The sequence below is a fragment of the Lytechinus pictus genome, chromosome 11, assembly GCF_037042905.1.
Source record: "Lytechinus pictus isolate F3 Inbred chromosome 11, Lp3.0, whole genome shotgun sequence".
NCBI lineage: Eukaryota > Metazoa > Echinodermata > Echinoidea > Temnopleuroida > Toxopneustidae > Lytechinus > Lytechinus pictus.
This window is the reverse complement of record NC_087255.1, coordinates 12,392,138-12,420,065: the sequence shown is the minus strand read 5'-3', so window position 1 is coordinate 12,420,065 and position 27,928 is coordinate 12,392,138. Positions and strand designations below refer to the sequence as shown.

Here is a 27,928-nt window from a genome sequence, read left to right as displayed (position 1 = left end):
TCATTTCCATTTCCAACATTTAAGTTGTGTTTCATACATCTTGATATAAAAAAGCAATAAAGCAAAGAAATATTTATAGTCAAGATAATCATACAAACAGGTTGGGAATAGAGGAGGCTGCTCAAAAGCAGAGCTTGTAGAGTGCAACCTCCTATTAAAATATTTGTATAAATACTATAAACCAAACAACACAAGTACAACAGGATGACCACCTGAGCATAAAACCAGTTAAAAGTATATTTAAAAAAATAAAAATAAAGAAAAAGAAAATGAGGAAGAGAAAAAGAACAAAAATGTTACTAGTAACCCCCAAATTTTTTTTTATTCTTTTCATGCATTTTGAATCTATATACACGTAGCTCTTGTAGAAATAAGATTTTAATAGATGAATATTAGCTGACTTACCCTGAATTGGTTAACAGTTGATATATTAGCCGCCGGCTTAGGTGTGATTAACGATGAGAGTTTGTAGTAATCGAGAAACGTCTTCACTAGATTCCTTCCAAGTTTCATGTCTGAGAGATATCGTCAAGGAAGCAATACTTATATGAGAAAAGCAATGGGTACTATACAAACAATCTGGAGAAAAAGCAAAACAGAGCTATCATCAGAAACACAAAATAATACACTGTTCATTCAAAGATTTTCCCTGAGATCAACAAAACAAGTAAGCTGTTGCATTGACCAGTTATCTGTTATCTTTCTATTGATTTGTTGTTATATGATTGATATTTAATAATAATAATAATATTCCGCATTTATATAGCGCTTAACACATCGGAACGACGTCTCTAAGCGCTTTACAGACATATTATTACCCCGGTCATCAGAATCTTACAGGACCGCATACAATGTATGCACCTTCTCCACTCCCTGGGGAGCATTCCAACAAGAGTTCCAAGACTCAATACTTTTAGGCTTTCGCATCCTATCGGGTACCCATTTAACACCTGGGTGGAGAGTGGCAAATTGTGGATTGACGCCTTGCCAAAGGACGCTAGGCCATGGTGGGATTCGAACACACGACCCTCTGATTACAAGGCGAGAGTCAGAACCGCTACACCACGGCGCTTCCGTGGTGTTTCATTTCATTATATTTCATTACCTCTTCATGGTTCACACTGAATGATTATCAGTTATCCGTTATTTTCTTGCTATTTCATTTACTGATTTGTTGTTTATATGATTGACATTAATTACATGTACCTCTTAAAATTGTACACTTATAATTCATACTTTGTTTCTATTTATATTGTACTTGTTTTATTTACGTTCTGTTTAAATTGTAAAGCGCTCAGAAACTGTATTGTATTAAGTACTATATAAAAGCTCCATATTATTATTTTTATTAGAATAATAGGGTATGTGTGAGTGATGGGAAATGAAAAGAATGAGAATAAGAATACTTCAGCAAAAAAAAAACCCTCTGCCAATGCCACCACCTATGACAAAGAAAGCAACTCTGGGTCCCGTAACACGAAGGTTAGCTATTAATCGTATGTTTGATTTTCACGATTGATTGTACATTGTAGTCAATGCAATCAATCGTAGAAAAAATGTTCTACGATCATTGCTAAGTTTCATGTTACGGGCCCCTGGTAGGTTTTTTGTTGTTGCTGTTGTTGTTTTTATTTTCAAAATTGAATTCTTTCTCAATTTGGAATATTTTCTGAATGCTAAACGTGATGTGAAAGGAATTCGAGTCACATAGCCCAAATTCCTGAAATAGAGATGTTTCAAAAGCAAGTAACTCCAACTAATAACTAGTATCCTGAGAATACTTGGCTGATAATATCGTAAATAAAGTCATTTTAGAAACACTCATCTAAACATAACAATCTATAAATTCACTATATCAAAGAATGAAAAATGTCTCTCAAAGAGTTTAATTAATATTATATTGCTATTTCCTATATTCTCAAACCATCTCAATATATAAAGAAATCCATCCTTTTTGGCACATCATAATAGTCTAAGAAAACAATTAAACTAGTATCTATGTTTACTACTTCCGTAACAATGCTTGCATTATTACTTTGTGCTTGATTCTATTTGTTCTCAGCCATATCAAATTTATGGTAATATAATTTCACATTAACAGTATTTGATTTTTTTTTTTCAAAAATAAAGTTCAATATCACACATCACATGCCAAGGTAGTTATACCGAGGTTTTTTACCTGACTGCTAAGAAAGCACGAATGCCTGTGAGCAAGCAACCAGGGGACCAACGGCTTAAGGTCCTCTCCGAGGGACCTGGTAATGAGGATAAATGCCTTACCAAAGGGCTCTAGCGCACCAATTGGGAATCAAACCCGGGTCACCGGAATCCGAAACCCCCGCTCTACCGACTGAGCTACTAAAGAAATAAAACAGGTTCACATACAAAAAAAAATATAAGTTTATAACTGTACAATCAAACATCTAAAAAATTAATGATATATCATCTTTTCCCAGCTTCTTTCTACTCTTCATTTTCTACTTGCCTATTATCGACACAAAAAGTGAAAACACTTAAGAACTTAATCAACATCCTGTTATTAAATAACCCAACAAATATGACAAGCTTACATTGCATGTAATCAAAAGTGATAAATGTCTGTAAAATTGACAAAAGGATTAAAAGTGTTTTTCATCTCTCGACTGAATGATCGTAATAATGGATGAATAATTAATTTTTCATTTGAAATACAATGTATTCATAATCAACAGTGCTTCTGATGGAAAGTCACTAAAAGCTAATTATTCCAGCTGACAGACATCCTTGATTAACTAGTTCAGTTTTCCAATACAATAGTAACATGAAGGGGGGTCACAGAGCCATGTCTGTCCAAACCCCATCTCATTAGGCCTACCTTTTAAAAATTTAGGATAGCTAAAAAAGAGCTATAGTTTATACAGGGTTCCCACCTTTACAAGAAAACAAAATTCCCTGATTTTTCCCTGATGAAGTTAAAAAATTCCCTGATAATTATTTAAACCCATTCCCAGTTTCGCATGTTTTCTAAGTTGTCGCAGTGAATTGCATGTATTTTCAGTATAAAAACAATATAACTAATTAGTACTATTACACAGGCATGTAATGGCCTCCCTTCTCCCATACAGCCATCCTTTCCTCACCTCATACAGAAAGAGGTTGATTCAAGGCAATCCTAGTACATATCATTAAATTACAACACACTATGTTAAAGACGCCACTTTGATATGCAACAAAATATAACAGAGTCTGACTGACTACCGTGCTTTTCGACTTTTGGGCCGATCAAAACTCCCTGATTTTTCCCTCATTTGAGGCACTTTTCCGTGATTTGAGGATTTTTTTATCAAATTCCCTGACTGAAAAAAGTAAAATAATTTTCCCTGATTTCCCTGATGGGCTGGGAACCCTGTTATAGTTTTGATAGAAGTGATAACCTTCTGCCTCACAAAAGTTCTGTAAAGAAATATTTCGGACAGTATGGAGTTGCTACATGTACCATTGCCATAATGATAAACACACATTTTTGTGACCTTTTTACAATTCATTTTATACAAATCATTTTTCATTATGGTCCGTCCGTCCGTCTGTCCATCCATCCATCCATCAATCTATCTACATCTATCTATCTATCTATTGTCTATCTATCTACCCACCCACCCACCCATCCATCCAACCACCTATCTATCTATTCATCTATCCGTCCATCCATCCGTCTATCTATCGATCTATCTATCTATCTATCTAAGTATCTATCTATCTACCCATCTATCTATCTATCTATCCATCTATCCGTCCATCCATCCGTCTATCTATCGATCTATCTATCTATCTAATAATCTATCTATCTACCCATCTATCTATCTATCTATTTATCCATCTATCCGTCCATCCATCCGTCTATCTATCGATCTATCTATCTATCTATCGATCTATCTATCTATCTATCTATCGATCTATCTATCTATCTATCTATCTATCTATCTATCTATCGATCTATCTATCTATCTCTTCCATTCCCTCTCTCTATCACTCCCCTTTGTTCTCCTCTCTCTCTCTCTCCCCTGAGCAACAACACACATAAAAAAACACACACACCCAGGAAGTGCAAAGATAAACTGACAAGTATCAATTACCTAATTGGACTTACAAAAGACAATAGAGCCTGTTCAATACCCCATGTCCAGTTTGCATGGGCTTACTTTATGAGTAATTTCATCGGGTAAATGATTCCCGAGTAATTGTCTCATCATCAACATCATCTCTCAGGCTATGCGTTGTAATCAAGGTCGTATTGCTATCTATTTCCGATGAGTGCAGCGTGACAAGACTGCGGGCTGTTTGTTTACATTATTATGTCTGGGTGAACGCACTCTTGACACCAGTCGCATCTCTATTTGTTTGCTTTGCATAGCGGAGATACAGGTGGTAAAAAGATGATGATGATGGTAAAAAGATGATGATGATGATGATGATGATGATGATGATAACGATGATGATGATGACGATGACGATGATGAGATGATGATGATGGTGATCATGATGATGGTAAAAAGGTGATGATGATGATGACGACAATGATAATAATTATCTTTATTGATACATCAAAAAACAATCGTTGCAGCCAAAGGCTGAATTGCAAATGCATGTACAAGGTAAAAAAAATTGACATATAAATTGACAAAAATGCAAATATACAAACAAGGTATATATTGTTAAAAAATACATATGAAACAGCCAGTCAATACACAGTAAAGAGTGAACTCCATTCGACCTTGCAAAGGTAACAAGAAACATAAATGAGTGGGGATGTGGAATTAGGTTGATCAAGCAGCATAAGACATCAATAAGTATTTAACACGTGTGGAACAGAAACAGTAAGAACAGGGGAAAAGAAATGCGAAACAATTGGCATGATGATGATGATGATGACGATGGTGATGATGATGATGATGATGATGATGATGATGATTATGATGATGATGATGATAAAATAACAATAATATTAATAACAATAATGATAATGCTAGTAATGATAATGATGATCATGGTCATGATGATGACAAATTTTTTAATACATTTTTTATAGCAATGACGTTTTCTAATTTGCATCATTATATAGCTGTGGCTAAAGTGATTGCATGAGTAACATTTTTAGATTAAAGAAACACTCAAGTCCCATATTACATTTCCCCATTCATTTAATGTGAATTCCTTATTTTGTAAATATACATTCTTTGTAATTTAGAGTTATATGAATACATGCTTTAAATCTTATGCATCTTTAAGACAATGAAAGGAATGTATGATCACTGAATCAATACTCTGAAAAAGCGATTACATTCTTTGTAATTTAGAGTTATATGAATACATGCTTTAAATCTTATGCATCTTTAAGACAATGAAAGGAATAAATGATCAATGAATCAATACTCTGAAAAAGCGATTGAAAGGATACATGAATCGTCGTCATATGGGACTACAGTAGACGATGAACTGGGTGTATAGCAGAAGAAAGAGACTTCTAGTGTATAACAAAGAGAATTCTCATCCAGTATACCTCCTAAGAAACGACGTCCTGTCCCGGCTTTCACCGAATCACGGTTGAACGACGTATTCATCTGAAAATAACAAGAATCAGATAGATATTTGATACTAAACTAAAACAGAATGAACTTACAAGAAGATTTTTCATGATGGAGGTTAAATTAAGTTTTGAGGTATTATAAGGAAGGGAATAAAAGCTTCTAGATATTAATAAAAAAAATGTACACCAAAATGCATCAAGCAGTTTGAAATCTAAAAAAAAATGTAGAAGGAAACAAATACGACTAAATCATACACAACATTTAATTCATAAAACCTAAGTTAATTGTAAACTAAGTGATAACAAGGTTTATTAAAGGAGAATGAAACCCTTGAAACCAGCTGAATCCATATCAAAGAGAAAAATCAAAGAAACATATTGTTGAAAGTTTGAGGAAGATTGAATGAATAATAAGAAAGTTATGAGCATTTGAATATTGAGATCACTAATGCCATGTAGATCCTCCCATTGGCAATGCGACCAAGATCTGTGATATGTCACACACGTACAACTCCCTCATTACTTTAGTACTTATTTCACTTATATTCTCACTTTTATAGAGTCTATCACAAGGTGAGGTGTTCTCTTTATGAGAGGACAAGTACAGAGGTTTCACAACATTATATCATTGATGAATCGTTTGTCATATGATTAGAATGAGCAAAAAGAGATGTTTTGGGGTATATTTTTAGTGTCCAAAAGGGGAGAGTTGTTCATCTGTGACATCATAGATCTTGGTCGCATTACCAATGGGAGGATCTCCATAGCATTAGTGATCTCGACATTCAAATGCTCATAACTCTTCTATTTCTAGTCCTATTTTACTCAAACTTTTGTTGATCTTATTCTTTGATTTTTCTGCTTTCACAAAAGCTAACTTGCTCCAAGAGTTTGATTCTCCTTTAAAGTTTAACTGATATGGGTCCTGATTTATACTACATGTAGGTAATGGATTGTATTTTTTTTCTTATTCCAATATATAAATTATATTGGATCAAGAGAAAACTAATATATTCAAGAAAGAATAACAGGGAGCTGGATGGGGTAAAATGGATAAAAGAAAACGGGGACTGGAAAGAACAGATCGTATGATACAGGATGACAAACCAGATAGTTATACATAGTGGCCTATATAAAACAAGTGGAACGCCTCTGGCAGTCTCGCCTGCATAATCATTCACAAAAACATCATTCATATAATGACATAATACCACGTTCTTGACCATAAATGACATTTGAACGGAGACTTAAGACTGTCAACTACACCCATGTCCACATTTCATTCACTATATCCATTAACTTTCAAAGTTATGATGGCACTTCAACAATTACCCCAACATGGCCTAAGTTCATTGACCCTAAATGACCTTTGACCTTGGTCATGTGACCTGAAACTCAGGCATGATGTTTAGTAATACTTGATTAACTTTATGTCCAAGTTTCATGAACTAGGTCCATATACTTTCTAAGTTATGATGTCATTTCAAAAACTTAACCTTAGGTTAAGATTTGATGTTGACGCCGCCACTGCCGTAACCGCCGCCGTCGGAAAAGCGGCGCCTATAGTCTCGCTCTGCTATGCAGGCGAGACAAAAACTAACTCTGAACTATGACGATAAACAGAAAAAAAGTCTACCAAACCAAGAAAGATTCCAATATTGATTTCAGCAAAAGGTGGTAGGTGTAGGATCCCCATTATTCCATTAATGTCAAAGGAACTAAATTATTAAGGAGTTTCATCTAATCAATATGATGAAATAAGATGGTAGAAAGAAAGGGCAGAGGGGAATACCGGTAGTTCATGATTTTGCAGAGAGAGAGACAAAGAGAGAGAGACAAGGAGAGAGGGGAGGATGCTGTATGGAGAGGAAAGGGGAAACAGAAGTGAGAAATAATGAGGAAGAGAGACGGGGAAGGAGAAGAGGGAATGAGGAAAAAAAAAAGAACAAAATGAGAAATATTAAAGGGGAGAGGAAGTTGAAGATGGAAGAGAGTAAAATACCTGATAAGATGGGGAAGGGGGAAATCAGGGGGGCAAGGAGATGGAAGGGAAGAAGTGGGGAAATATTCAGAGATGGCAGAAGGGAAGAGAGAGGGAGAGTGAAGGAAGAGAAGAAAGTGGGTGTGTCATTAGTGGGGGAGAGAGGGGAAAGAAAAGGAGAGAGGGGGACAAGGAGAGTGAAGAGAAGAGGTGTGAAACATTTTGAGATGAAAGATGGGAAGAAGGAGAGAGGATAGTAAAGGAATAGAATAAAATGGGGAATAATGAGAAAAGGTGGAAGGAAAAGAGGGAGGGGCAAGTAGAGGGAAGAGAAGAGGCGTGAAACATTAAGAGACGAAAGTGGGAAAGAGGGAGAGAAGGGAGTAAAGGAACAGAAGATAGAAGAGGGTATACATTAAGAGGGGGAAAGAGAGGAGGCAAGAAGAGAGAAGAGAAGAGATGTCAAGCATCCAGAGATGAAAGAGGGGAAGAGAAAGATTGGAGAGACAAAGAAAGAGAAGATTGAACAGGGGTATATCATACAAGGGGAAGAGAAGAGGAAGACAAAAAAGATGGGGCAGAGAGGGGATAAAGAAGAAACAGATGGAAAATGTAACAAAAGTGAGAAGAGCCAGAAAGAGATATGACACAAGAAGAGAAAAGAGGTTAAGAAAGACACATATCGGGGGTAAAGATCAGAAAAGCAATGAACAAAGATGCAAAGTAATGGAGTGTTACCTAGACCATAGAACCTCATCACAGACCACAGGCAGGTGAGACAAAAACATCAACAGTTCCGACACACGCAAAATCAATGTTTGCCGGCAACCCGATAGCGCATCCCGCGCCAAAATTGGGGCGCGTGAGGCCGGGAGGTGAATCCAAATTGGCATCACCTTACCGGCAATTAGCCCGCTACGCCTCCCAAAAATGGGACCGGGGGTGATGGGCGACCCCGGGCTGGGTTACCAGACATGGGTTTACGGTGGTGGATAGGTACTGAATGAAGCGTAGCTCTACCATAACGGGGGTATCATCACCCAGCCATACCGGTATCTATCGGTCTCAATCTCATTTATGTGCTTTAACCCTGTTAGCCGTACGATGGGGGGTAAGTGGGGCATCCATAGACAAATATGTTGAGTGAGGGTGTCTATTTCACACCCCCGGGCTGGTAGAAGGGGTGCGTGGTATGATGAGCTAAAAGGGCTAGAATGGGAGTAAAGTGGATGGCATAGTACTTTGACTAGGTTCGGATCGATGACCATCCATATTTGGTTTAAGATTCATGTTTCAATGAGAGCGAGGAATAATAGGTTGATAGTCAGCCGTGGGTGTGGGAGATCTAGCCGCACAGGTAAGGTTATCAGGACAATTGAATGGTACTGCACTCTCCTCCTACGAGATACTCAATGGCCCGTATTCTGGAGTACAGTAAACTCAATGCTTGAATTACGGGAAGCCAAAAATGTCAAAGTTTTGTTCACATTGTATGTTTCTTATGTTTACTTTGGTCTTTCTTCATTCTGTAACAGAGAAGAGGATGATAACTGTCTAATTTATCCTAGACAGTTACAAATGATTTGTGTGTCAAATGAGTTGATGAACCGAAACTCTGTTAGATATTTGTGTCACAATTGGCTATCCATAGTTAAGTCACAACTTTAGACCATCTATTTAAAATCAAACCTGAGTTCATGATACGGGCCTATAAGATTAAACAAACTTGCTCATTCTCTTTCTCATCCTCATTGCAAGTTTTTATCTTCAATATTTTTCAAAAGAGTCATCTCATAGTAATTCAATCATTCAATGAAAAACATAAATGCCTTGAATCATCATGTAAAATGTTGTTTCTTCGCATAGATATTCTAAAGCGTAACGAACTAAGCCTGATCATTCTAATGAGTCTACCAGTTTATTAATAGTCTTCATAAGAATGTTGCATCATTCCAGGCGAAATATGAGTACAGTATCTTGAAAGATACTGTAAGTGTCTGTAGCATATCAGCGATAAAGATATCTAGGAAATTCAAAAATTCCCCTAGTAATAACCTGCTATCATCACTTTATTCATTGAAATAAACATGTGATAAGATTTTAATTAAGGGGATGAAAAGAAAATGTTTCAATACATACCACATAGGTATTCTGTCAATACAGAAAACACACTGCAAAAATTCCAGTGTTGATTTAACACCAGCCTGGTATCTATGGGTGCGTTTATGCGCCACTTTTTTACCCTAGAATCCTGATCTGAATCATGATTCAAATCATGATTCTGCAGAATCACGATTGCGTTTAGTCAAAAGTGAAAATAAACGTCTTTCAAATCACAAACATGAAACATGGGAAAAAGGGGCGTTTGGAAAGACGTGTCTGTAGAATCACGAACGAAAAATGTCGTATAAACGCAATCGTGATTTGAATCATAATTCTATGACGTCACTGTGTCGGGCTACTTCAGGTTTGACTCTTGCCAAGCTCAAGACGTGCTATGCTCAGTGTATTTATACATAATATGATATGCATGCATTTCTTGTCACATGCATTTGCCTGTGTTGGGCATCGCATCGTCCACTTCTTTTCATCTTTTTTTTGGTCATGTCTTCAACTTCAAGTGAACTAGTAAATGAACTTACTGAACAGACAATGATATCAATTGTTGTTGAGTTAACAAGTGTCAATATGAAATTGGATCTACGCTAAAATTTACATCCGAACACAATTTTCGATAAACCGACAAGAAGAATAATAAGTAAACAAATTGTGGTATAATAGACTGAATTCGGAAGGTACAGGATTGATTTTTCGCGAGCCAAAACACGTGCAAAAAAAGTTGACCTAACTTCCTCTGTCAAACTGCGCACTGTGATGCGCACTGGATTGGTCCGTATCTGAGGAAAAACAGCTTTAAAATGAAGGTCGTCTGAACGCTGATTCTGTGGTATTGTGATTCATGTTTGTGTTTTGAATCATGATTCAAATCATGATTCTGGCTTGAGGTCGCATAAACGCAGCCTATAACGGAACACACCAGAGAAGTGTTGAAACAATACCAGTTTAGAGTTAGTGTTGCTTTTATAATGCCTATCTGGTGTTAGCCTAACGCCAAACCGGTTTTGTTTCAATATTTCTCTGGTGCGTTCCGGTACAGATACCAGGCTGGTGTTAAATTAACACTGCGTTTTTGCAGTGTGTGTACTTTGAATTGTATCTATAACAATATCTAATTCAGAACTTTAAAAAAAAAGGCATTAAGAAAGATTTCTAATGTTGCAAACACTGAAATTTGGCAAAGTACAAGGTTGTAGTTTTAAAGTACATTCATTTAAATTCGATTACAACACACCTTGTGCTTTTTTTATACATACTAAAATAAAGAGTTTTAAAAACAAACAATTTAAGAACTTTAATGAAATCATAGGATGACTCATCCAGTCTACTTTCCTACATTTCATCTAAGTAACACAGAAAGACAAATCTCAAGGCCTCCGTACTTCTCAGATTGTATCTTTCTCAATGTAAATCAGAAAACATTACGCATTAAAGAAGCAACAGGGTTTTAGCAAGTCCTTGAAAAAAATAAAATAGATAAAAAGAGAAAAGTTTGTTGAGTCATGAAGTTTACCTTTACTGCACAGTGAATGAATGATTAATACATGCTCGACATCCTACCAATGGCATCTAATCAACAACATACGCATCGAGTTTATCATTCAACGACATTAAGAAAGAGAAGATGGGGACGAGGATGAGAGGAGAGGGAAAAGACAAGAGAGGTAAGATCGGCACTCGCTTTACGAAATTTACACCTCAGCGAGCAAACCACCTTCTTCTTGAATGTTGTGAGTCATCTAAAGGAAAGGTAAACTTTTCATGAATTATGCAATAAGATGGAAAAAAAGCTTTAGAATGATGTTCCGTCATCATCATCATCACCATCAACTGAAGGGGGCACTTTGGAGGTACGATCTCTATCGGAATACTTGGGATACATCAAGTACTGCAAGACTCTCTCTCACATGAGGTGCATGGGTTTAAGCTCGGATGGACATGACCTTAAACTTTTGGCTATGATTGTCGAAGAAGGGGACGGGAGCTAACGCAACCAGACGTACAAATCACATCCAATGACTCAAACGGATCTCAGCCGTGACATCAGCATTCTCTGGTCATGCATATTCATGAGGATCGACCGACCGGCGGAGGGCCGGTGTTCCAGGCCGAGCCCCGAGGATGGGTGTACTGAAGGAATTCCTAATTAACCATTGCTAAATGCAGCCCATGCAAAACCCCTCGATGACCTTGGACCAAACTCGTCATACATGCTCCAATCAAAATACTACAAAGATCTCTCTTTTTTTTCTCTCTCTCTTACATTTTTTTCTCTCTTTCCCTTCATTTACTTCTCTGATATTTTTCATTCTTGGGTTTCCAGTCCCCATGTCTCATCACTTTCACTTTAATCTCTCTCTCTCTATCTCTTTTTCCTCTCTCTCTCTCTCTCTCTCTCTCAATCTCTGTCTGCCCCAATCACCAAACTCTCATCCTGACCTTCAGTTTCATTGATTTACCCTTTATCTCTCGGTTATATACTCTTTTTCTTTTCAAATAGTATCTAATCAAGGCTTGCCATCTTGTCATACACTTTTCTTGACCAACTTATTTTTCCCACATATCCTTTTTTTCACATTTCCTTTACACCTCTTTGTATATTCTATTAGAGAATTAAAACACGTTCAGATTTCCTGTGCTTCCCCTCCCTCCTTCCTTCCTTCTCGCATTCTTTCAATCTCCAATCTCTGCTGATTGCTGCCACCTGACTGGGTTTTCTTCTATTCCTCTAATCTGATTTGTTTCTCTTAATCAACTCACAGCCTTTATCATGCCGTCTATTCAAATGTCAAGGTCATTCTCCCAGATTCTACAGGTGATTCTGGCTCTCTTCATGTTCTTGATGAAATCAAACTTTCAAATCTTTTTCTTCCTTTCCAGCTAAGAGACACAATCGGCCTCAATTTCTACACCTTCTAAAGCTTAAACCCATGGGGAGCTGTGAAACTGAAATTATCTTTCCCAGAATAGAAATAATAGGAATTCTTATGTTTGGTATCAAGAACAAAAATAACTTCCATGAAATCTGTTCCAAGAATTTACAATAGTTAAAGATAAAAAATTGTGAAAAAGAAACATAATCTAAAATTTGCTTCAGGCTTGCTACGAGCAAGAATCATCAAGCATCACAAGAAGCTTCATGAAATAATGTTTAGAGAAATGTTAACACAAGCAAATTTTAGGGTAGAATTTAACTTAGGATATTCTGAAGAAAATATTTGCAATCAATTGTAAATTTTCACTGCAAGTTTACAACTGATATATTGATAGAAACTATAATTGTTACTTTATGTTACAAGAAACAGACCAGGGCCCTATCTTACAAAGAGTTGTGATTGATCCCATCAACCACAACTATCGACGGCCAGCAACGTCAACATCTAAAATACATGTTTGTTCAAAATATTTTCTAGATGTAATGTATATTCATACATTCATCATTCTCTTGAAAATTCAGTGTAATTCTCTTCATTTACCAAGGAGATTGAGCTAATTTACCGAAGCAAAAATTATGGTATGGATGGATTTCCATACAGTTGAGATTGATTAGATCAATCGTACCTATTTGTATGACGGGGCAAAGCAATCACTTGATAATAATATTCAATAAATTGCCAGACTTATAATTGATTTTAGGACTCAAAACAAATTTGCGAATGATTGCAAGTTCTCGCAATTCCCCCATAATTCACAATAATTCAATCAAATGATTTCAGTGGCTTATAACTGTCCTCCATGAAAATCAGCGACAAATCACTTCATGAATGTACTATTAATTACACATGAATGAAGCTTACCATTGAGAAATCATCGGCGTTGGAGCACATGAGCTTCGGGAAGATGGCCTGTTTCTCGTACCGGACTGGGTCATCGTATACATTTCCATACATGAACCCATTCATCAGTGTCGAGTGGGCATGAATGTCAACATAGAAATCAACCTCTATATTCTGTCAAGATGAAAACAAATCAAAGATAGTCATCGTTGAATTCTATCAAGTTTCAGTTTACAAAATACTTGTAGGGTTAGAGTCCATGATACAAAAGACAGAAAATTGCAGGGAACTTGGAAAGAATGGGGAATTCACAGAATTTCACAATTTTCAGGCTCCTCAAACCTGAATTGTAAAAACAAATAGAGTGAAGTGAAAATCATGAAAATCATAGCTGAATTCAATAAAACAAAATCATGCATTAGAGGAAATTCTGCAAATCAAATTTGTTTATGCCGTTTGCAGAGTTCGTCAAGCTTTTATCAGCATACTGCAGTACATATTTATTAATTAGAAACTTCCTTTTTTTTTTTTTTTCCCAATCTACAAATATTTTGTACATGTCAACGTAGAACTCTAGTGTTTCGAACAAGGAAGAACAAAGGCTTTGCATTCTAGAAGAAGAAAGACTAAAAGCTGAAGAGCTTTATAAAGAGCTGCCAACTGTAAACAAAGTTTTTTTTACAATTGTTTCACTTTCCTAGGAAGTACACGACTTCCTGTTCTACATTGTTAAATTCCAAACTAAATAATACAACAGTGAGAAAATATGGTGGGAAATTTCAAATACCTGGTATGTATTATCTATTCTTTGTTTTCAGATATATTATGTATCATATTCATTCCCCAAATTAATAACAAATAAGAAATAAATCTGGGAAATTTAAATCGAATATGTTGTGCATATCTAAATACATGGTGGTCATCACCAATAAGTTTTTGGTGGATTTTAAGAAGCAGAAAAATATATACAAGGAGAGACAGAGTTATTGGACTTAAATTAAATTCTAAGTAAAATATAAACTGAAAACTAAGATCCTGATCAGGTGGTGCGGCCCCGTAACATAAAGCTAATAGCAATTGATAGTGACAGTGATTTTTTTAATAATTGATCACACACAATAGACCATGAAATCAATCGTAAAGTCAGCACAACAATCAATTGCTAAGCTCATGTTACAAGACCTGTGATAATAATAATCGTAATGTAGTTCTTATATAGCACATTTCAGACCTGTTAGGACTCTCAGTGCACTTTACATGAGTAAAATTATACAGTATAAGAAATAACTTAAAATTACACTTACACAACATCAATACCAATCAATTACATATGGCATAAATATGAGGAATGATCTAATTGAATGCTTCATTGAAGAGAAATATTTTAAGTTGGGATGTGAAAGGTCCAGGATTATTTTGTGATCGGAGAGTAGGCCTTCTGGGGAGGGAATTCCAAGGGGTGGGGGCACTGCAGGAGAAGGCCCTACTGCCATGCATCTAAGGCCGTGTTTATGCTTCCACTTTTCAGACCAGAATCAGCATTTCCATACGTGATTAGTCCAAAACACGGTTGCGTCCATGCTTACTTTCATTTAAACGACGTTTCAAAACGCTGATCATAAACTCACAAAAAGGTGCGTTTGTGAACGTCGTTTGACCAGAATCAGGCTTTCTAGGGAAGTATAAACAGAACCACGATCGTAAATGTGTTTAAATGATGTCATTCGTTACATGCTTCCGGTGAGATGAAAATCCGCGGGCAAATACAGTCGCATTGCTCCATGGTCGCATGTTACCTCCACATAATAACAACACTCGGAAAAAAAAAACTTTCAAAAAAAGGCGCGCCCAGTTTCACCTCGCTTTTCTGCTCAACGAAAATTACGATGTGAAGCCAGCTGGAGATTGTGATTTCGCCTCTGAAAAGTTAAGCATAAACAGCACTCCCAGAACCACGTTTACGATCGGCGTTTTGAACCGACGTTGAAAACGCTGATTCTGTCCTCGCAATGGAAGCATAAAGACACCCTTAGTTCATAGTCAAGGTACTTGAAGGAGCTGTGATCAGTTTCTGAACCTACCGGGTTAGCGTTCATATCAACTAGGAGTTGTTTAGTAGCATGTAGAGTGGGGTGTGCCCACGGAGAAGGCTCATGCCAATGGCGGTTCAAATCAAAGCCCATCAGTGAACATCTACAGAGAAAAAAGGAGAAATAATTTCTAAATGACAACTTCTAAGATACAAATAGAAATTTGATGTGTTCAAAGGACACAGATGCCCCCGCTTAACGCGAACAGAAATTCATTCAATTTTATTAAACCAATATATAATGAGCTGTGACCTTTGACCTGCGGACTCCAAATTCAAACTTAGCCTGTATTTTGGTGTCATCTACCTACACACCTAAAAAATTTTTAATCCATTAAATATTTTTCGAGTTATTGCGCGGAAACCAAGTGGGGGGGGGGCGGACGGAAGGACAGGCCTGGGCAACGCTTAATGCCCCCTCCGGACTTCATCTGCAGGGGCATAAAAAGATGGCATTATCTTAGAGGGCTAATTTAATTTTAGTAATATATACAATAAGACCTACTGCTGTCTAGAGCAATGTCTCGGGTGTACAGACTATCATGAAGAGCTCTATATGTCAATTTTAAAAAATGTTTCAGTTAAGCCTACTCTTGAGTCCTGTGTAGAGAATAGTTGTCAAGTAGATGCCTTAATCAAATCAATTCATGAAGAAGACAAGGAGGGAAGGTAGGGGAGGAGAAGAAAGAAGAGGAAGATGAAGAGGAAGAAGAAGAAGAAATACCAGTAGAAGAAGAAAAGTAGAAGAAAAAGAAGTTCAAAATAGATGAAGAAGATGAGAAAAGAAGAGAAGAGAAAAGAAGAAGAGGAAAGAAGAAAAGGAAGAAGAAGAAGGAGAAGACGAGGAAGAAGAAGGAAGAGGAAGAAGAAGAAGTAGAAGAAGAAGGAGGAGAAGAAGAAGAAGAAAAAAAAGGAGGAGGAGAAGAAGTAGTAGAAGAAGTTTTTATTAAGTGGAGGAAAAAAAAAATTACTAGGAAGAAAAAGAAGACAACATAGAAAATGACAACAGAAAATAAAAAGAAAAGAGAATGAGGTTAATTACAGAAGATAGAAGAAAACATTGGACAGCAAATGTATCAATAAAAAATGTGATCAAACTACAATGCAGATCTTGAAAAAAATAAAAATATAGAAACAAACCCTGAAGAGTCAAATTCATTCAATTACTTCTGTAATTTCCAAAGTCATTTCAAGTGATTTATGAACCTAATTACAGAGAGAACATATTTGCACTTTTTCACGATTCTTCTTCCTCCGTTCTTCCCGTTTATGAGGCTATTCAGTGGGTTTGTGCATGCATCCAACCATGGTTTAACTGCACGCATCACATTTAATTTCTATGTATCACTGGCAGTGGAATAATTACCACACACTTCAGGTAACCCATGTTATGAATAATTCAACAGGTTTGTCTATAAACACATTGCAAAAAGTACAGCTTAAAGTGCGAGCCTAATGTACTGTTTATCTCACAACACTATATCCTAATTATTGAATTAGAGTTTCAGGAACCTGTTTCTATTTTACACATGATTTTTATGTATGACTTTACACACGATTTCACACATGATTTTACGCATGACTGGTGGCTAGTCCTTTGGTAAAGGAGACACTCCTAGATTTATCCCATTGTAACATAACGAGAGTGAATTTCCTATAACCCTAATCAAATTTGGACAAAAATATAAAATTTGCCATTCATGTGCTCTTTAAAAATAAAAAAAAACAACCCCAAAAAATAAGAATACAGGTTAAGCTGACAGGAATTATAATTTATTGAAAATCTGATTAGGCGACCAAGAACAAGTCACAAATCGTTCACATTCATTGCAACAGCTTTATGAAACAATATCATGGTTGATAGGAGATCTCATTTGGTAATAACACAGAATTAACATTGAATACACTGCAAACATCAAAACCATCTGAAAAATGATACCAAATTGTATTTATTGGTGGTGTTTCCCATCCAGATGATGCCAAATTCAAATAATTATGACTTAATAAAGAACTAAAAACAATTCCCAAATCAGTTTACCATATTCAATTATAAAGCATGCATAATTTTTAATTAAAGACTTTTCTCTGCAAACCTAAAAAAAAGACAAAAGATTGCCTGTCATAGCAACCAGGCAAAAAAAATCTGGGTGCTACTTTTCACAGCTTACTGCCTAAATCTGCATAACTGGATGGCCCATATTCTGAAGTCGGGTGTTACGTAAACTCAGGTTTAAAGTTGTGGTTTAAGTATGGGAAGCCAAAAGTGTCAAAATTCTTATTAAGTTGTATGTTTCTTATGTTTACTGTGCTCTTTCCTGATTCAGCGGTGGTGAAGACAATCATCTATTTATACTTCCTAGACAATTATGAATGATTTGAGAGCCAAATGAGCTGAAAAATGATATTTCTACTGTTAGTGATTTATGTAACATTTGGCTATCCATACTTAAACCACAACTTTAACACCTGAGTTAAAGTTAAACCTGACTTCAGAACACGGGCCATTAAGTTTTAACATTGCAATGAATGGGGATTTCCAGGGCCCCTTTTTTAGTTTCCATGGCTCTTTTGAGCACTTCGGGGGTCAAACCACCCCCGTGTAAAATTTTCCCTGGTAGCAGCAGGTAAAGTATTGAAGCTCATATATTTTAATAGTTTGCTCTAACTAAATACTATGCTAAAATGTCTAAAGGCGACCGCACACCTTACGATTGGTCTGCGACCCGATTTCAGAATAAAATGCGATAGAATTTGATGCTAATATTGAGACTTGGATTATCTTACTGTGTAATGTTCTAAATCATCGTACGAATACCTATGTTCAAATCTGTGACTATGCTTTCATCCTTCTTAGAATAAAAGCGAATTTAATATCTAGTCGTAATGACGTCATAGCAGTCGTACGATTGGCTACGATTTGAAACTTATATGGCCTTTACTCCAAAATAAAGGCTTGCAATCTTTCAAAATGGTTATATCAGTATTCTTTCAATTAATTTTAACCTCAAATAAAATGATATGTTCCATTCACATTTTCAGAAAATGAGCAAATTGCGATATGTTCCAAAATTGGATCGCGAACAGTCGTAAGGTTCTGCGGTGGCCTTAAGAATTAAAAATCCATTAACAGAGGGGAGGGCAGGTGGGGGGTATGGAGAGGTAGGGGAGGGGAATGGAAGGGGGACTGGAGAGGAGGGAATGGGGCGGGAGGGGGAAAAAAAGATTGTATCACACTAACCTGTAGTTCCCGAGGTAGACACCATCTGGGTTGAGCATAGGAACCACTTTGAAGACGATGTGATCACGAAGAACCTTGGCTATGGGGTGCTGACTTAACAAGAAATCAAGCACACCTGATAAAAAATATATGTTTGAATAAAAATACAATTGTTTCACAACCGTTACTTTTCTGATATTATATTCAATAAGATCAAATATCAATTTCTTAATGGATTTAATCTAATTCTATATTGTATTCTTATCAAGGGTGGTTGTCTAGACAATTCCATTTGGTTTAATATGACCACCCTAATACTGATGTGTTCTTTTTATATTGTATATTATATTTTGATATTATATTTTAGTCTTTCATTGCTCAAGTTTAATTCAGTTGAGTGTTCATGTAATTGTATGATATATATGTATGTTTTATTGGAATTAAATAAATGAATTGAATTGAAGATTGAATTGAATCTGATTTTTTGTCATCTTCATTTTGAATTCAAAGACAAAATCGAACATGAAGAACAGGTGTAAGATTATGACAAGAGTGAGAAGCAAGAGGAAAATTCTACAATGGAAGGATCATACGTCATCCACAGTACCCTACTCGACATTCATCTGACTTTCATTTAACAAACCCAAAACTAATAATTGCTCACAAAACAATACGGCATCATGGCCCGGATGTTTGGAACAACCTTCCGAATGATATCAAACAAGCTGCATCTCTTATATCATTTAAAGCTTTACTAAAGAGGTACCTTTTATCTAAATACTTATAAATTCTCACCTGCACACACTTCATCTTGCCCCTTCCCCCCCTTTCCTTTTATTATATTTTAAGCAATATAAGTGACATCACTTTTAAATAATAAAGACCCGGTATTTTTATTATGGTTTCCATGTAGCCTCTTTTCCCCTGGCTGCTATTATTTCAAGCTTTCAGCTTACGATAGCTGGCCTCTGCATTTAAATTCATTTGTTATTGTTTACATGAATATTATGTCTATATATCTACTTAACTACTATACAATCGTCACCTTTGTAACTTGATCAGTATGTATGTTTGATTTTATATCATTGTTATAAATTTGTAATTTTGATTTATTAATAAATGCAGAAATACTGCTTTAAACAAGTATGCATGGGGAATGCATGAGGAAAGAGGCTTTCCCCCACACTGTAAATCGCTGTTTAAAATTTTAAGCAAGTTGTTTAAGCCCATCCGTCACTCTAACAACTATTGTTTAATCTTTCTAAAACAACTGTTTAACTTTTTTTAAACAACTGTTTCAACTTTTAAACAAGTTGTTTAAAAAATTTAAAGAATTACAAACAAGTTTAAACAACTTGTTGTTAGAGTGACAGGCTTAAACAATGTGCTATTTTTTTTACTGTGCAAAGTTTTTGAAACTTTGGCAATTACCAGGTAACCAGAAGTTGGTCTGCTGTAAATGATAAAATAAATATGATATTGGGGAGCTGATGCATGGATACAATGATAAGAGAGCAGCAAAATATTCAAGATCATCAATTTTTTTTAAACAGGGCAGTGAAGCGATTTGAAACTAGGAGTAATATGAGAGTATTTATTTGATGATCATGACAGTAATGATGGGTTTCATAATTTTTTATGTTACCAAACTCAATAGTACTGAGGTTACATGTATAATGAAAGATTTTGAATTAATACCTTTTTAACTGATCGAAAAGGTACCTGTTAACATGGATAAGGACTGCTTGCAGTTAGCCATGAAGACGCCATATATTTCCAATGACAGTCAAAGTAAGTTTTTCAATAGTTTGTGAACTATAATCGATTACTTTGCCCAATGAGTCATGACCTAACACTAATGCCACAACTTTAAACAATATTCAGTTCAATGATAAGTTCATTAACTCGCGACATTCGCACGTCATTCTTTTATTCCATTACAAACTTCATCATGTTAGGAAAAGTTCTGAAAGTCATGAACATTATGATTGACTATTGAAGGTCTTATGAGATGAGTCATCAAGCTTTGTATCGTATAGATAGTTAGTAATCAATTAAGATGTAATATGAGTCATAGAATTGATACATGGGGAAGCCCTGCATTGATGAAACATTGCACTAATATTTTTACTCCAATGTTTCTCCTATATCAGAAGGTCAAATGACAATTAGTTTTATGGATGAAATCCCCTCGTAATCAATTTGTATATTTAATTGATAGGTAACACATGTCAATCAAAGCATCACTCTTTTTTTAATTTCCTCTAATATCAGCTATTTGTACTACCCTCATCAATTTCTCACATATACACTCTAAAAACAAAGAAAAAGGTAAAAAGGGTGGGTTAGGAGTGACAGCGTTTTCCGGACTTAATAAAAATGATATTTCTCCTTGGCACTTTAAATGGGTGATTAACCCTTTCCATCCTTCCATTTCTTAAAGTGTATGTTTCATTGTGTACGAACACAATAACGAGGTACATCTATCAAACAAGCACATATTTTCAGAGGAGAAAATTAATAGGATATTAATAAAGTTCTATATATTCAACAGATTGAGTTTTGTATATATTTATAAATGAGCAAGAGAGGAAATTGATTTTTTTTTCATTTTACTGAAATACAGTATGCAGAGGAAATGGATGTACCACAGAATAATTGAATCAATTTAATACCAATGCCAACCCAACTCTCTATATCTATGTAGGCCTATTTTTAATCTCATTTCTGTGACATTATATAAATCTAATACCATTTCCTTGTACCTCTTTTCTTTCCTGATTACTGGTATTTTTCATATCATTCACTGCTTAAACTCTCCAACTCCCCCTTCCTCCCTCTCTCTCTCTTCCTTTCTTTCCAACTCTCCTCCCATTCTCATTCTTCCTCTCTAATTCTTTCTGTCTCTTTCACCTACCTCTGTTCCTCCCTCTCTCTGGCCCATATTCTGAAGTCGGGTTTAATTCAGACTCAGGTTTAAAGTTGTGGTTCAAGTATGGAAAGCCAATTGTGACAAATCACTAACAGTAGATATAGAGATATAATATTTCAGCTCATTTGACTCAAATCATTCTCAATTGTCTAGGAATTATGAATAGATAATTGTCTTCACAATGAAAGAACCAGGAAAGCGCAGAGTAAACATAACAAACATACAAATATTGACACTTAATTTTAGCACAGAGTTAGACTAGTCTGCTGGGCAAACCCTTCGCTCGAGTTAAGGGTCTGAATGTGCAGCCTACTCATGCCTTGTGTACTGAAGGCTCTCTCGCGAAGGAACAGCAAGTTTTGTATGTGCTAGTCTTTGCGTGGAGGCACACTTGTTGATCAAAGTTCCAATCAGGGTCTGTGCCTGCAGACTAGAGTTAGACCATGGTCTAAGTTAAACCTGACTTTAAAATACGGGCCTATGTACCTGTCTCTCTTTTCCTCTGTCTGTCACTGTCTCTCTCTCTCTCTTTCCTCCTCCCTCTGTATCTACATGTATGTCTCTTTATCTCTGTCCCTGTCTCCCTTTCTCTCTTCCTGTACCATATAAATTCTACCTCTTTTCTGTATTAAAACAATGTATGACTTATCCACATTCTTTTTCTCTCAAACCAAACAAGTACTATGAAGATTGGCACCTGTAAGCTGTATGATGAGTTATATGGATGATGACTACCCCATCTATGATCACACTCACTATCATATACTGAGATGAATAATTGATTAAGAAACAATCAAATGCATTAAACCCATCACACCTTGGTCCTATGTTGGTTGGGATCAAGGCCATTTATTCTAATCTTGAATTAACAGGAAATGACTGTCATATTTTCCATGTAGCTTCCATCGGCGCAACGATGCGTCGCACTTACGAACGATAGTTTCATAACTAAGTAATTTCACCTTCACGTGGAGGTCTGATACAATCTGTTGGGTTTTTCTAATGTGAAACAATGTTATGTGGTTTGTTCCGTTATATTCTGGAATAATCCTATCAGCATGTAATTTTGATTGGACCATCACCCTCCCCAAATGTAGAAAATAAAAGCATTAATTAACTAAATAAACACATACATACAAAAATAATAATAAATTAATAGGTGTAAATGAAAATCAAAATCATGAATAAATGAATACACCATAAAGATTTGAAACAAATCTTAATGAGAATGAAACAAAAAAATTAAAGTAAAAGAATAAGGGGAAATTTCAGCCTTTTGATAAACTCGGCTTCTTTTAATGCCATTGGTTCAACTATGTAATACTCTTTGCAGCAAGAGCTAGACTAGAATGCTATAGAACCAATTATGTGGGGGTGTCATGGTCTTGTGGCTACCACTCTCGTCTTTCAATAAGAGGGACGTGGGTTTGAATCCCAGCCATGGCGTGTTTTCCTTCAGCAAGATATTTACCCACATTGTGCTGCACTCGACCCAGGTGAGGCAAATGGGTACCCGGTTGGATTTATTCCTTGAATGCTTTAGTGCCTATATGATATAAAGTATCAAGCGCAGTAGAGCATATACAATTAGAGTAGCTGCGCTATATAAATGGACCATTATTATTATAATTATCATTGCTATTATCATAGAAATTTGAGTACATCCCTTTAATGTAAAGAGAGGTTCAATGCATGTGTTGGCCGATAATTAATGTGTTAGGAGCACTATTTTACTATGAAGGCCAAGTTTCCCTAATAAGTAGAGTACTGGGCACAATTTCCCTCCTATTTGGAATACGGGGCAAACTTTCCCTCATCCTAATATTTAGAATATGGGGCAAACTTTCCCTCCTATTGAGATTACAGGGCAAACTTTCCTTCATCCTCATATTTAGAGTACAGGGCAAACTTTCCCTCATCCTCATATTTAGCATACAGAGCAAACTACCCCTTATCCTTATATTCAGAGTATGGGGCAAACTTTCCCTCATATTTAGATTACAGGTTCCTCTCACCTTGACAGACATATGATGCTGGTGTTTCTCCAGGATGAACCCTGGCTGTGATAACGACTACTCTCTGCTTTACATCAGGGTCAAGATTCTCTGGAACAATAAAACAAAAAAAATTGATGATTATCATTAATCTATTAATTTGTTAATCATGACAATTGCTACATTTGAGAAAAAAAATATGTTTTTTGAGGAAGAGATTGGAATACGGAAAGTAGCTTAATTGTTCGAATGTCTATATTTAGAGAATAACATAACCTCACGTCGTAGTGACACCAATTAAACCGGCTCCAAACCGACCTATGGTGTACCACTGATCAATCTGGAGTCAGTTTCATCGGTGTGACAGGGGCGTAAGGGGAAAATAACCAGAGTTATATCGTGCACAGACGTCATACAACCATATCACCTGTGTTTTACCATAAAAGAATGAGTACACGATGTGTGTACATAAGTAGGTCATGGTAAAAAAAAAAAAAGAATTTATGGACAGAGGTGTGAATCATTCTACCAAGAGAATATAAATCGTTTTGAAAACATTCTCTTAAACAAAATATTAATATCCCTGGTGTATAAAATAACAAGATGAACTTTAGTCAGGTTGTATCTCAAACATTAAAGAAATATTTCTACATTGAATATTTCCAACTCAGAAACCTTTTAAGATCTACTGCTGATACAGGATGTACCTGACAAGAAGTACATTGGCTCAAGAATGGCTCCATCAGCCAGACATAATACTTCTTCTTATTCATGAATGCACAAATCATGGTTTCTATTACTGGTGAAGAAAAGATATGACAAGGGATTCACTCCAGTTACACAAACAGCTAATAAGAAGATGTTTCAGCACCCCAAACAAGAAATAAAATCCACCCTACTGATCGTCATAATTTGCTCAAAGCTCTCTCTCTCTCTTGAGAAAGCCCTGCCTAGTCGGTAAGTGTTGAACCAAGGTCGGATGGGAGAGGGGTTTCATGCCAACCGAGAGTGTTCATCACTTCCTTTGGTCCCATGTATAGGGAAAAGGTGATGGTATGCAGAGAGAGGTGCTAATGAGTAGGAAGCCCACGCATGCGAGATGATGGAATAAGAAGCCTGAACTTGAGAGAGCTACCTGCAACTTATTTGGAGGGTCAGCCAAGCGGAAAATCCCAGGCAGCTTCCCAAATTGTTGGGCACATGCGTCAGTGGAGTGCACTTTCTTCTTGGTTGATGAGTCGTGAAGAATAGCTTGATATACCTTCCCTTCTTTCCCTTTCTCTCTCTCTCTCTTTTTTCCTGTCTAGTTGCTTTCAGACCCGTTGAAAAACTAAAAATACCAGGTTTTTCTCTGATCGGGAAATTCACCCTTATCTGCCGCGACCAGGTATTTTTTCTAGTGTGAAAACAAACTACTTGTAATATTCCCAAAAGAAATCTGAGAGTAAATACTTGCCTAAATAATGAGAACTTTCACAGAGATATGTCAAAAGTTACAGGTATTCATCGTAGCAAGTATGTTAGTATGTTGGGTGCAGGCACTCTAAGGCACTTTACTTTTGAGCTTGCCTAAACTGGTGAATTTTAATCCCACGCCTTGTCTGTTGTACTTGCATTGTACTTCACATGCTCAATAACATCAAGAAAGTACCCTAAAATTGTCTTATTTGGGATTTCATAACTTAACAGGTATTTTGATGATTGAGTGGGTATTAAAGCACCTTCTCTCTCTTGCTCTCTCTCAGATCCCAAACCTAGCTCAGATGAGAGTATGGGATGAGATTGCTCGGTAGAGTGAAAAGAAGGAAAGGTGGAGGGTATGCTTAATGTGAACAAGAAGAGAGAATGGAAATCAAAAAAGGACATCAAAAAAGAGAGAAGTGCAACAAAAAGGGAATTGGACAAAACAGAAGAGGGAAATTTGATAGCTATTTATCATCATACGAAAATAACTTATAATCATTATCAAGATGAATGCAGGCAAACAAAATATAACCTTTAAAAGTCCAATAACAAAGCATTTAGAACAGAGAAGTGCAGTAAAGATAAATAAGTAAAAGGGATGCGAGTTATTATAGGTGGGTTGTTAAAACCTTGCATCTGAATTTAAATAAAATAATAATTATGGCAGCTCAAGAAAAGCTTCATTCCAGAGTTCTAACATAAGTGGCAACTTCCTTTTGCCTAGAAAGTGTTCTTGTTCTGTGTGAATTAGGAAACCGTTTTCAGACAGCGTGAGATTTCGACCATTGCCATAATACTCAAATATAGCTTCATCTGATGAAGCTCCTCTGATTCTATTATTATCATTCACGGTTTTAATTGAAACAATCAAACAAATCAAGAAGACACTGTCTGACTGTCGGCTGTCTTTGGAAACATTCTTGACATCAAGATCTTCATCATCTACCATGTAAATGTTTGGTTGATCACTATCCACAGCTGATATGAATTCAGTTTTACTTAAAGTCATCTCAGAATGAAAGAATAAAGAGCAAAATGATATTACAAAGAAGACACCATTACATACAATAACATTTGCCTTGATCTTTGACCTGGTGGGTGTTTCATAAAACTGTAAGTTACAAGCCACTTTGAGTCTGGTGACCTTTTCTGAATGCAAATCATGCGCACAAAAATTTTATCTATGTGGATTAAGCTCATAAGAAAGAAAGGGTTACCAGTCTTCATTCATAAAGTTGCTTGTACCTTACAAAACAGCTTTATGAAACACCCATCAGGTAATAATTAAGATGTAATACAGACCTGGGGGCCGTTTCATAAAGCTGCTCGAAAGAATGACTGGTGATCCATTCTTGTGCTACGTGATATCCCTATGTAATTGATTTATAACCTAAGAACAGGTTCCAGTCGTGTGTAAAGTCGTGCGTAACCTTACGAACAGCTTTATGAAACATCCCCCTGGACCCCATGACACAAAGCTCAGAGATTGATCATAAAGCTGATTATAAGATTGATTGCATTGATCAATGAGTATGATCAATCAAGAATATGAGCCCCACTTTCAATCGCTAAGCCTTATGTTACAGCGCCCTGGTTATGTTCTTTCATGTTATAATGGAAGTTTTACTTCTGCCTGTACTGTAATGTATGAAAAAGGCTGCCGTAAGGAGGCAGAGTGTAGGGTATAGAGTAGAATAAGATCATGAGAAAGACACCATCAGAGAGAGGAAGGCTTTACATCAATCTTAACACCAAGTAAACCCAAGGGTAAGGTTAGGCTGAAAAACAACACACTCTACGTCTCTGTGGCACACAGCAGCATCCGAACCCCGGCTAGAGTGAGGGCCACAGCTAACCCAAAGGGTCATGCACCAATTCAATCCCAAGCACATGAATTATCAAACTTGTAACGGCAGTCATGCATGCCGTGCCTGTCTACATTACATGGCAGGGAGAAGAGCTCCCTCTGGGGACGAAGACGAGACCCTCCGCATCGCATTCTCGAGCACTAATCAAACTCGGTGAGGACGGCAAGCCTCTCCGAGGTCGAGGCACTTGACTTATTTCATGTCCGCTTCACGGTCTGGCTTCATTCTACCTGTCCCGAGGAAGGAAAGAAAGACAAAGTTTCTCTTGGAGGTGTTTTTGTCATTCTTCTGTTGAACCCATAGGGAGACTCACCTGTGTGGTAGAGTGCTCCCCAGGGAACTGTTGGGTCATTGCATGAACTTTCCCTACATCTCAGATACACCATTGGAATTCAATGACTAACAATCAGGCTGGGGGAGGAGTCTAGATACAGTCATCCAGGTGACGGGGAACAGACTCACATATTTACTTCGAATGTTTCATATAAGTGAACATGTTTTAGTGTGAATTTAACGTGGATCTGTTTGTGTACATACTTTACCAGTTTTGCCTCTGAGGAAAACTGCATATTATTGGAAGAACCACCCTTATATAACAAAAGTGAATGAATAAATGAAGGAACTGAATGAATGAATATATAAATAAAGTAATAAATAAATGAATGGATGGACGTATGGATGGATGGATGGATGGATGGATGAATACATGAATAAAGTAATAAACAAATGAATGGATGGATGGATGGGTGGATGAATGAATGAATGAATGAATGATGAATACATAAATAAAGTAATAAACGAATGGATGGATGAATGAATGATGAATACATAAATAAAGTAATACATGAATGGATGGATGGATGGGTGGGTGAATGAATGAATGAAGGAATGAACGAATGAACGAATGAATGAATGAATGAATGAAT

General features: G+C 36.4%; 1 protein-coding gene across 1 annotated transcript in view; it reads right to left on the bottom strand.

Annotated features, from left to right (window-relative positions):
- Window positions 1-27,388, bottom strand: part of LOC129271783 (cytosolic carboxypeptidase 6-like) — a 31,215-nt gene extending 3,827 nt beyond the window's left edge. The window contains exons 1-7 of the mRNA XM_064106626.1: window positions 27,316-27,388; window positions 23,692-23,781; window positions 18,766-18,880; window positions 15,520-15,631; window positions 13,460-13,612; window positions 5,435-5,597; window positions 406-515 (exon numbers count right to left, since the gene is read on the bottom strand). Coding sequence (XP_063962696.1) covers window positions 406-515; window positions 5,435-5,597; window positions 13,460-13,612; window positions 15,520-15,631; window positions 18,766-18,880; window positions 23,692-23,781; window positions 27,316-27,388 — 816 coding nt within the window. The remainder of the gene's footprint in view (window positions 1-405; window positions 516-5,434; window positions 5,598-13,459; window positions 13,613-15,519; window positions 15,632-18,765; window positions 18,881-23,691; window positions 23,782-27,315) is intronic.
- Window positions 27,389-27,928: the final 540 nt, after the last annotated feature.